The sequence below is a fragment of the Medicago sativa genome, chromosome 6 (genome assembly GCF_051527215.1).
Source record: "Medicago sativa cultivar Bolivia chromosome 6, Bolivia_mono, whole genome shotgun sequence".
Taxonomy (NCBI): Eukaryota; Viridiplantae; Streptophyta; class Magnoliopsida; order Fabales; family Fabaceae; genus Medicago; species Medicago sativa.
In genome coordinates, this window is record NC_140754.1 from 24,918,645 (window position 1) to 24,930,365 (window position 11,721).

Genomic DNA, 11,721 nt, shown 5'->3' on the forward strand with positions numbered 1-11,721 from the left:
TGATTAAACAGGTGTCGTAGATGTAAGGAAAATTGAGCTTCCATGAAACATTTTTGTAAAAGTAATATCAATACTTTTTGTTGTTGCTAATCATGTCGATACATCTTTTGACGAGTGTGCTCGAGACTTTTTAGGGGACTTTATTTCAACTAAAAGCAATTTCTTCAATGTCTTCCTGGTACATACCGTACGTATGAAATATTTATTTATTTCATGCAATTTACCAGATAAATGATTTGGTTAAGTGATTTTTTGATGAATTGTAAAATAGTAGATCTAGTTAATTAATACTGCAAAGATATGTATAGATATAGATACTTCAAAACAAGGCACTATTAGAGAAATTGTTATATTGTGTAATCATCCAAATGTGTAGTTTAGAGTCAATTGAGATCTATATTAGGGGCTTCCAATTTCTATACATAGTTAAGTTTCAAAATTCAATATAAAATGAGGCTCAATTCCCTTCATCAGATGGAAGATCCATACTTACACAATACTCTGGTCAAAAAATCTCAATGTTCTGAAAACTACTGATTAAACCTACTTTTCATAGCGACCAAACATGATCTCAAGTTTCCTAGCATGCAAACAAACATCAAAATTCATACTCTTTACAAGTTTCAAAATTGCAAACATGGAACTCATCATTGTGAGTGTCTCTCTCAACTAACAATTTGCCAGAAAATGGTTGTAACCTGTTACTGTTTATTAATGGACTGCAGTATACAAATCTGAGCGGTAACTTCAGTAGAAGTAGTTGCAATACACAGAAAATGAAAACTGTCTGAAACATAAAAATAACTGTTGGAAATAAAACAACCTCCGGGAATTAGAGAGTGGTATCTCCCAAACCAACCGACATACAAAATACTTAGTGCCCTCCCTTTTCGCTTTTAGTCTATATTTATAATTCTAAATTCCATTTTATAATAAAAAAATAAACTGCCCACTAATATTACATAACTTCCAAAAGGGTCGACTTGGTGGTGAAAGTTTGGGATCCTGGAGTGTGTTTCTCTCTAGGTCTCATGTTTGAATCTTCCAGGTGTCAACAATTCATGTGTAGGGACAGTCCATAAAGAGCTTTGCTCTTTCTTCAATTGCTCTGACTTCAATCGAGGCTCTCGCTAGTGGACAGAGGGATTGGTCCCCCGAATCAGTCGATCCTTGAGCCAGATACCGAGTTTTAAAAAAAAAAAATTACATAACATCTGTCCCAACACTAATTTGATTTATATGCTTCTTTCTAACATAAGCACTGGTGTTAGCAGGCCTATTACTAACAAAATTCCTCATAGTTATTGGCTCTTTACTTTCTTCCAAATATTTGAACAATGTAGATAGTGCAATAGTATCATTGTGAGTGTCTCTATCAACCAACCATTCCTCATGAAGCTGAACATTTACATCCCTGTCAAATTTCAATTCATATATATCAGAAAAATAGGATTGTTGAATATTGGTTGGGACAAATGAGGCATATTAAAAATTATTAACAATGTTCCACAAGATGTGAATACTTTCACTGTAACCAAAATTAGTATAACAAAGTGTTAAGAGTCCCACATTGCATGAGATAGACTTAAACATGACTTTATAAGAGAAGGAAGTCACCATCGTACAAGTCGGTTTTGGAGGGTTGAGTTAGGTCCAACCCAAGTTTCAAGACAAAGCATCACTATGATAACTGAAATGACATCCAGCTATGCCGGCGCCACCTCAGCTACCAACAGTTATTTTCAACACGTGTAAAGATGTGAATAACAAGGCAAAGATTTATGAAACAAACATCAATACCTTTTCAAGGCAAGAACTTCATAGTTCCGCCGTAAGTAATCAGCGTACTTGGTAAGGGCATCCTGTGCATATGGTCTTCCCACAGTCCTTACTGCAGCCGCGTTTAATAAAGCTTCCAATGAACCATGTTTTTGAATAAGTTTTAAAGCAGTCTTCCATCCAAAACTAGGGACTAGATGTTGGATACCAGGAACACCGTCAACTTCATCACCTATAATACATCCTACACAATTACAGCATACATAAACAGAAATGTTAGTCTTAATCCTATTACCACTTGACTAGTAAACTAAAACACGGTCATATTATACAAAAGGGTTGGGGAGAAATCGAACTCTTCGGCTCTGTTTGGATTGACGGAGCAGAACGGAGCGGAGCGGAATGGAACAGAACGGAATGGAGTGGGATGGAGCGGAACGGAACAGATATTCCATTCCACCGTTTGGAAATTCTATGATGTAACGGAACAATGTTTCCATTCCATTGTTTGGAAAGTGGACGGAATAAAACAAATTATAGTTTTTATTCCATTTTTACCCCTATTTAAAACCACTATTATTATGTAATATATCGTTACTAAAAAATTTATCTACTTTGTAACCAAAAAAAATTATCTTCTTTAATAATTCAACCACCCAAACAAAAGCTCCTAGATCATCCCAAAGAGGAACTCGTAGGAATTGCAGTCACCAAAAATTAATTGCACTCACCTCACCTCCATGAGAATAACAATGGAATAAGAAAGCAAGACAAAGGTCCACTACATATACAAACAATGCACGAAAATAAGAACTCAAACTCGTTGTGTATAGAAAGCAAGAAAAATAACTCAAACTCGCTGGGTATACAAAGCAAAGAATAAGAAAAAAAGGTCCACTACATATACAGAGAAATGCACGAACATAAAAGCAAAGAAGAAAAAAAGTAAGCACGCAAATATGTACAAGAAGAAAGACACACACTGATTGAAAAAATGAAGTATTTGAGAGGAAGAGGAAACAATAATGATAAAATAAAATAAGGGTAAAAGGGTAATATTTAAATTATGGTGCTCCATTCCATTGCATACACCCCAAATTGGGGGGAATAGAAAATTGAAGGATTGGATGGTATGGGATGGAATGGGTTCCATTGTATTCCATTCCACTCCATTCACTTTTTGCTAATCCAAACAATGGAACATAATTAGTTACCACTCCATTCCATTCCATTCCATCACATACCATCAATCCAAACATAGCCTTCGCATTTTATTTGTACAATTGATAAAAATTAGATAAAAAGTTACAGAAGAGAATGTTTTTTTCTATAGAAAACAGTGCAAACTGTATGTATTCGAGAGATTCGGTGCTCTACCAAGTTAGTTAGGGTTATGAGATGAGGGATTATATGTAATGGGAAAGAGAATTGGAGAGATTATCTTCAATGAGGAAAGAAAATTCGAGTGAGATAGCACTAGGTTTCTCGAATACTTTGAGTGTACAACTATGTTCTATAATTTAACACCATTTTCTTCTATAAATTTATCCAGTTTCTATCAGACTACTACATTCTAGTTCTTTATGCAGCAAGGTTGTATCATCTCAGCAATTATGAAATTTATAAATTGGTTGAGCCATGTACAAGTTTTCAATATATATAGTAATGGATATTTATGTTGGCATAAATATAAATTAATGGACGCATCAAACATGAATATAGTAGTGTCTGTATGATATATCATATACTCACTAAGGCTCAGATCGGATTGTGGGTCGCAATTATACTGATCTCTGTAATGTCTCGCAGTGTAGAAGGACCACCTTTGTAACTCTGGCATAGGCATAACTATTTGCACATTGTCAGAAATAAGTTGCTTAAAATCCTTATCAGGGGAGGCAATCACCACTCGAAACCCTTTTTTGAGAACTTGTTCAGCAAGTGTAGCTACAACATCATCAGCTTCATGGCCATCAACTTTTATAACCTATATGATTTCATTTAGTCACAATGAATGATGTGATTGAATAAAAGAAAATTGACTATGCAGTTTCACATATGTTTATTAGAACAAAATCTGCTTATTCTTCCACTATGATTGAAAATGAAAACAGTCACTTAAAGAAAGCTACAGAAAGTAAGAAATGTATTGTTTGGATTAACAAATTGCCAACTAGTTAATCATTTGTAATTATAATTTTAGAGTATAGAAATATTCCAGAACAATAGCATGCACAGCAATGCCATTCAACATACAAAATAAAATATTCTAATAAGTTGTCATCGGTGATTTAGTGACAACTGGATTTTAATGTGATCAAAGTTTCAGGACATCATGGTTAAAATTTCAGACACAAACAGAAGCAAAAATAAGTTTTGGTACAAAACTTAATTAATGAGCTTTAAGAATGCATGTATAATTCTGTTATCTTTTCTGCACTATCTGCTGCTGAAAACTCAGTTGTGTGTTGACTTTTGAGTAGTCAAAATACAGTTAGAGTAGTTGTATGGATATTCCATGAGGAACAAGGAAAGTTGGAACTTTTATATGTCAACTTGATGAAGATAAGCTTCTCGATAAAATAAATAAACGTCCTTGCTGGAATGTGTGAGCAAAGGTGTAAGCAATTGTATGCAAGAGTAATTAGCTATATAATGTATCCTTAAGTAAATCAAAAGTATATTATAGTTTGATGAAAGCAAGATTTCAAATCATAAAACTAAGTACTAGTAGTTCATGAATTTCTTTTTTTGGGAGGATTTGGGTATAACCTGAACTTCAATCAAATTAAGAGTTTCTATAGTTGAACATAGTCTAATGAATTAGAGCTAGTTGTAGCTTAATGAATAAAGTGTCGTGGTTTAATGAATAAGTGACATATACTTAAAGTAGCTTATCCGTGGCAGTAGACTAGCAGAGGAATTAAGTCATTTCAAGTTGTCAAACTCAAGATTTTACCTAGATACAGAAGAGGGGGAATAAAAGCATGCATCATAGAATCGCAACACGATTAGTAAGATTCTACGAATTTCATAAAACACGCATGTGTAGGTATAAGTTCATATATATGCCTATAAAGTAGCATAATTAAGAGAAAGAAGTAGAACCTTTTAGCATTTGGTTCACAAATTAAGACAACAAAAAACAACATCAAAGTGCCTCTCAATAAAAATCAACCACCATTGAGCACCTTTTTCTTCATAAAAAATTGGAATCGATTTTCTCAAACTCCTCCTAACTCGCATCCTTTCCAACCTTGTCATACATTAATTTTTTTAGACAGCAAAAGCTCTTAAGATCTGAGCTTTGATACCAATTGGGCATGAACAAACATCGATTGGTATTGAACTAATCACTCCGATAACAGTAAGGATCCTCTGTACAATCGTGACTAAATGATGAGAATAGCTATAAAAAGGTGAGAGATAAGTCTGGTTGCAAAGTGAAGAAAATGAGTGCATCCCCAACTGAGATGGGAATCACCCCCACTCACACAAGTGAGATCCCCACTGACACCCAATACCTAATCCCATAATCTCCAAAAAACACCGACGTAGACATGAATACCGGATACGATGTCGACACTAGTAACCATTTGAGAAACTGAATTAATTGAACATAACCACATGTGCCCGTGTCATGACAGACACCAGAGACGCCTTCTGTCAAAATTTTCAGTGCTGCAATATCCATTTCACACTTCTAACCCCCCTTTGTAAAACAAAAACTCTATCCGAATAAACAACCTACTTTGCACCTTATAGCATAAATGTTTATCATAAAAGCGCTTATGAATAAGCTATGTCAATAGCACATGATAAAACAAACTAAAACTGTTTACATATAATCTATAAGCTATTTTCATAAACTATGCTAGAGTCCTCGTGGAAATAAGCAAAAAACAGCTTATGAACATTTCATAAGCTGTTTTCATCAGTTTTTTCAAACACTCTCAAAAGTGCTTATATTAGTAAATAATCTCAAACAAACGATTCCAAACACGCCCAAAATCACACTCTCCATTCCTCAAATCCGAAACCATGCATTTAAATTTTGAATCTTTAACAACAATTTTAAATACCCAACAAAAAACATATATAAATATATACACAAAAAATATATAAAAAAACAAACAAACTCACAGGAACATTGCATTTCCGAAGAACATCGCTAATAACACCATAAAACCTCCCAACATGTCCACTTCCACCACCACCATTCGCCGCGAATTTTCTCCGATTCGCTTTATAAGAAGGAAGCAACTTCCTTCTAAACTCACTCCCTCTTTCACCATCAAAAACAGCTATAACAGGATGAGATTGAGTAACTTGATGAGATAGAAAAAGTTTCAGCCATTTAGCAAAATAGTGTAAACTAGGGTTTGTTCCTTCATAACACAAAGGATTCACATCTAAGAAAAATACCCTTTTGCTTTGTTGTTTTGATTCTGTGTTCAGTTTTTGTAGTGATGTTGTTTTTGGAGTTTTCTTGAATGATACTACTGAAGAAGAAGAAGAAGATGAAGATGATGAAGGGTTGAAGTTGCAAGGGTGAATGAAATTGAAAGCATGTGATGATGATAATGTTTTCATCATCTTCTTCTCTATGGAGACATTGATATTATCTCATTCCTATCTCCAACAAAACAAACAATCTTTGTTTTATAGATTTTCGACCCGTTTGGATTGAGCTTATTTTCGGCTTATACGAAAACAGTTTATACAAATAAATAAACTTTTATTTATTATTGATGAGCTTGTTAAGGTAGTTTATTGAAAAAAAAACAACTTATGAAGATAAAGTTTTCGTTAGTGAGAAGTTATAAATTAATATAACAACTTATTTATTTGCATAAGCTATTTTTCATAAGCTTGAAAATATATCAATTTATAGATAAAGAAAAATGGATTATTCTCGTCTCTTTTAATCTCTTAATCTCATTAATTTATATATAAAATGAAATAAAAATATTTAATAAAAACGATACTTATTTTTTTTTTTTTAAAAAAATACTACATTAATGTTATCATCAAGTTGGCTATAAACATGGGAATTGAAGAATTGGTGTGCTACTCAGACTCCCTCCTATCCATAAACCTCATCTATGGTGTCACATCGCAGTTCCACATCTATGTTGTTCTTATTCAGGATATTAAGAACCTTCTGGCTACTCGAAGTTTCTCTATTCAACATACCCTTAGAGAAGGCAATCGATGTGCGGATTTCATGGCTAAATTGAGAGCTTCAACAAATGATGAGTTTACAATCCATACTTCTCCTCCAGAGGATTTACTCCCTCTTCTTAGGACGGGCGCAATGGGAACCCTCTTCATGAGACGCTAATTTCTTCGTTTTTCTTTTTTCTTCTGTCTTTTTCTTTTGTCAGTGTTTCGCTTTGTAACCAAAAAAAAAATGATATCGTATCGACTTTCTCATATCAATACATAAAAATTTGCTTCTACATATATAAACACATAAAATATGCTACAAATGTGGTGCAAGTATTTAACGGTGTTTTGCATATAAAATGAAAAAATATTTAATACAAACAATACATTAGTGTTGATATTTTGAAAATAGTCATGGTTTTCAAAATTTTATCACATTGACTCTCTCGTCTCGTACATAAAAATTTGCCTCCATAGATATAAACATATAAAATCCGCAAAGGATATGATGAAAAAGGACAAAATGGAGTTTTGCATAGAAAATACAAAATTTACTACTATATAATATAAAAAAAATCATACTCCAACAAAATTTTAAAATTATCATTTTTTAACTCAGGATCTTGATGGTCATTTTTTAAAATATAAAACTAATTTTTTTCATTTTTATTCTCCGTAAAAAAAAATCCCTTAAATTTAGGAAAAAAAACAATGTATTATGGCATAAATATAGCAAAAAAAAGTTTATTATACTCTTTTATGCCATAAGTATAAAGAAATAGTTTTTTCTCGTCTCGTTTAATCTCTTAATCTGACTAATTTGTATATATAGAAAAATCAATAGAAATACTACATTAATGTTTATACTTTTAAAATAATCATTAGTTTTCAAAATTTAAACATATCAACTTTCTTATATTGGCATATATATAAAATTAGATTTTTGAGTGGGGTGTAAATATTTAACATTGTTTTATATATAAAATAAAAAATATTTAATAGAAACACTATATTAATGTTGATATTTTTTGAAGGAATTGATGTTTGATATTTTTAAAATAGTCACGAGTTTTCAAAATTTTATCATAACGACTATATTCTTCTGCATATATAAACATATAAAATCCTCAACTACAAATATTTAATGTTGTTTTAAATATAAAATAAAAATTTATTCAATAGAAACACTACATTAATGTTGATATTTTGAAAATACTCATGAGTTTTCAAAATTTATCACATCAAATCTCTCATATCAATACATAAACATTTGTCTTTGTATATACAAACACATACAATTTGCAACGAGCGTGGTGAAACTATTTAACGGTGTTTTGAACATAAAATAATAAAATAATTAATAGAAACATTATATTAATGTTGATATTTTGAGGCCCAAACCCTACGTTTTATTCAGGCTTTCGGCCCAAACGGATAGCTCGTTTTGACAACTCTAATCACCATACCTTCTAATAATGGGAGGAAGAGGACACAAACTAAAACATCGATTCACTTTACAAACCATGTCATATCCATTTCAATGAATTTTGATGAGATATAATTAATGTTTTCGTCATAATATTTCTTTTACGAACAAAATTAAATATATTTCTTATTTCATGTGTAATGTAATAAATTAACATATAGTCTTAGACGAATTGAGTAAATTCTCTGTAAAACTAATTGAAGTGGAAATTGATTAGATCATGATTTTAATGTAGAAAACTAAACCATGTAATATTTTTTTAATTAATTTTAACTTAACTATAAATATCTGATAATGTATGTTAGCCCTGGTTGTTATTTGTTGTGTTTATCAAGAATCAATGTGTGTTTTTTACAAGATGGTCTATCTCAAGGAAATGATTGCTCTCGGTCATTCCAAGGATGTTATACATACTTGCAATACTCATTTTCCAAGTGTTAATGATGTTTTAATTTATCCAATAAATCACGCAATACCAATTTTTACCTTCTTTTACTTCGATTAGAACATTATATGAGAATTCAAGCGATTTGGGTTATTGAAGGGATTGCGTCATTATAAAATGATATGAAGTGCTTCACCAAAACAAAAAGTAAAGGTGGACAAGGAAAAAATTTTAGCTTCTACCTCAAGGATATAGAGGGTTATAAAAGGAAAGTGTATTAACTATGATGATGATGTTGAACGCTTTTTTCATATGATTCAGACTAGTCGTATAAAATTTCAGATGAGAAATTAATGCCTAGGAATAAGCAATATAACAAGTTGATCGGTAGTATAGAAATTGTGTTGAGTGCAACTTTTAAAGTGGAAGTTGTACAGAGGTGTACTAAAGTAAGTATCTGAGGATGAAGAGATGCTTCAGAAGTTTGTTTGCAAACAGACATCGGTATTTCCATAACTGTCTTTTTTGACTGACTTTTTACGAGATCTAAATTGTTTCATTTTTATTCTCCTTAAAAATTCCCTTAAATATAGGGAAAAAAACAATGTATTATGGCATAAATATAGGAAAAAAAGTTTAATATACTCTTTCATGTCATAAGTATAAAGAAACAGTTTTTTCTCGTATCGTTTAATCTTTTAATTTGAGTAATTTGTATATATAGAAAAATCAATAAAAACACTACATTAATGTTTATATTTTTTGAAATAATCATTAACTTTCAAAATTTAAGCATATCAACTTTCTCATATCGGCATATATAAAATTAGATTTTTGAGATATAAGCACAAAAAATCTGCAATGAATGAGATGTAAATAATTAACGATGTTTTACATATAAAATAAAAAATATTTAATAGAAACAGTATATTAATGTTGATTTTTTTTGAAGGAATTGATGTTTGATATTTTTAAAATAGTCACGAGTTTTCAAAATTTTATTATATCGACTTTATTCTTTTGCATATATAAAATTTTATCTATTATAATATATTAAATTTGACCCCTTACCTTTTTGCATTAGAAATGACTATCTATCTTTTATCTACAATTGTGTTTTGTTGACTTATAGACTCTCGTTTTGTTAATATATGTTTGGAGTGTATGTATTGTTTAAATGAAAGTATGTGTTCAATTTACGTATTGATTCGAATATGGTTGCACCATCATCGTACCTTCTAATAATGGGAGGAAGAGAACACAAAATGAAACATCAACCACTTTATAAACCATATCATATCTATTTCAATGAATTTTGATGAGATACAAATAATTTTTTCGTCATGATTTTTCTTTTACATACAAAATTAACTGTATTTCTTAATTCATACGTAAATTAACATATAGTTTTAGACAAATTTAGTAAATTCTCTGTAAAACTAATTGAAGTAGAAATTGATTAGATATGATTTCAACGTAGAAAACTAAGACTGACATGTAAGTGTCCGACACCAGACAACATACAAAACATATTAAGTTTCTAAAAAAAAAAAATTATCGGATTCCAAATATTCACTCCCTCACTTTCTCGCCGGAATTTCCCGAGAATCTCCGGGAAAATTTCCGTAACTCGATCAAATCCATATTCAGGTAAACTTTGTTCACTCTTCATCACCTCATCGTCCACTTTCCCAATTGTTTTCGTTGAATTCAATGAAGATTTTGTAATTTGTTCAATTTTGTAGGTTTTTAGGAAAACCCTAGGATGCAGGAGTTTCATCCTTTTCCACCTAACCACAGTTTGATTTTTCTTCTTCATTTTGTTGTTTTTATTATTATTATTATTATTATTATTATTATTATTATCAATCGAATGAATTTGAATTGAATTGAATTAGAATCATTTCGATTTTTGATTTAGGTTATGTTTGGATTGACTTATTTGAATGAATTTGGATTGATTGATGGTGTAGTGCTTGATGCTTTTGATGTTTGTGCTGTTGGAGTTGATGCAGCTAGATCAGAAAAGAGTTCTCTTGATTTGCGATATTCCATACTCAACAATAAATACGAGGATGCCATTAAAGAGATTACAAAACTGATGTCCCAAAACAGTGCAACTGAAGCAAAGTTGGAGCAAGCTCTCTCTGCTCTTAAGGCGGCTGAACTGTGGAACCAGAATCTTGTTATTGGTATCAGAGAAATAGCACTGAATTTAACAAATTTCACTGAAAGTGTGAGTTCTGCCTCCTGACACCCTCCCATTTATTTTGTATATATCTTTAATGTTTTTGGAATCAAACTTCTTGTTAGGTTGTGAATTTTAGAAATCTCAACTGGTATGAAGATTGTAAATTCTACCCTTGGCATTGTACACCATAAATTCCTCTTCCTTAGTCTAAGACCAATGATAAGTTTCTAATATGTATTCGTAAGCCCAAATGTTCAAGGCCCACTTAGATGGAGAGTTAGTTACAATAGAAAAATAAAGTGGAGAGGTTATATAAAGGGATGGTAAGAGAGAGTTAGGGATATTTTGATCACTATTCACTTAGAACCTTACGGTTTAGGCAGGAAGAGAAACATCTCTTCTCTGAGGAGCTTCTGTTCTAGGGTTACAGGATTTTCAATTCAATAATACAACTGTTTCTTTTTTTTTAACTCGAGTTTCTATCAATTGGTCTGATCAAATGATCTATCTATTCTTTTTCTTCCTTCTTCTTAGATTTAGATTTAGATTTTCACAAATGGCTGATGATATAGGCGATCAAACTGATAAAGATAAATTAGTTTGTGTTAAGACAGAGGCTGGAAAGCTAATTGCATATGATAAACAACTAGATGTCATAATATTTCAATAACTTTATTTTTTGGCTGTATTTTTATGATATTAAGATCTATT

The 11,721-nt window shown here is 31.3% G+C and overlaps 1 protein-coding gene and 1 long non-coding RNA gene across 2 annotated transcripts; one reads left to right on the forward strand and one right to left on the reverse strand.

Annotated features, from left to right (window-relative positions):
• Nucleotides 1–676: 676 nt before the first annotated feature.
• Nucleotides 677–6,413, reverse strand: LOC146914127 (5'-3' exonuclease family protein). The gene is made up of 4 exons (XM_085717045.1): nucleotides 5,923–6,413; nucleotides 3,532–3,766; nucleotides 1,801–2,023; nucleotides 677–1,414 (listed from the first exon to the last, which is right to left on the reverse strand). Exons 1-4 carry the CDS (start codon nucleotides 6,373–6,375, stop codon nucleotides 1,204–1,206), a joined length of 1,122 nt encoding a protein of 373 aa, XP_085573171.1. The 5' UTR covers nucleotides 6,376–6,413; the 3' UTR covers nucleotides 677–1,203.
• Nucleotides 6,414–10,188: 3,775 nt separating this feature from the next.
• LOC146914128 (uncharacterized) lies at nucleotides 10,189–11,480 on the forward strand. Its single transcript, XR_015016463.1, has 3 exons — nucleotides 10,189–10,469; nucleotides 10,565–10,618; nucleotides 10,835–11,480. It is a non-coding gene; the product is annotated as an uncharacterized LOC146914128 (long non-coding RNA).
• Nucleotides 11,481–11,721: the final 241 nt, after the last annotated feature.

Excerpts from the sequence above, each read along its gene's own strand:
- LOC146914127 (XM_085717045.1), bottom strand. The coding sequence starts at position 6,375 with ATGATGAAAACATTATCATCATCACATGCTTTCAATTTCATTCACCCT. Across the intron at positions 2,024-3,531 it reads ACAATCCGATCTGAGCCTTA|GATGTATTATAGGTGATGAA; the intron begins GTGAGTATATGA and ends GTAATTGTGTAG. Across the intron at positions 1,415-1,800 it reads GAAGTTCTTGCCTTGAAAAG|GGATGTAAATGTTCAGCTTC; the intron begins GTATTGATGTTT and ends GAAATTTGACAG.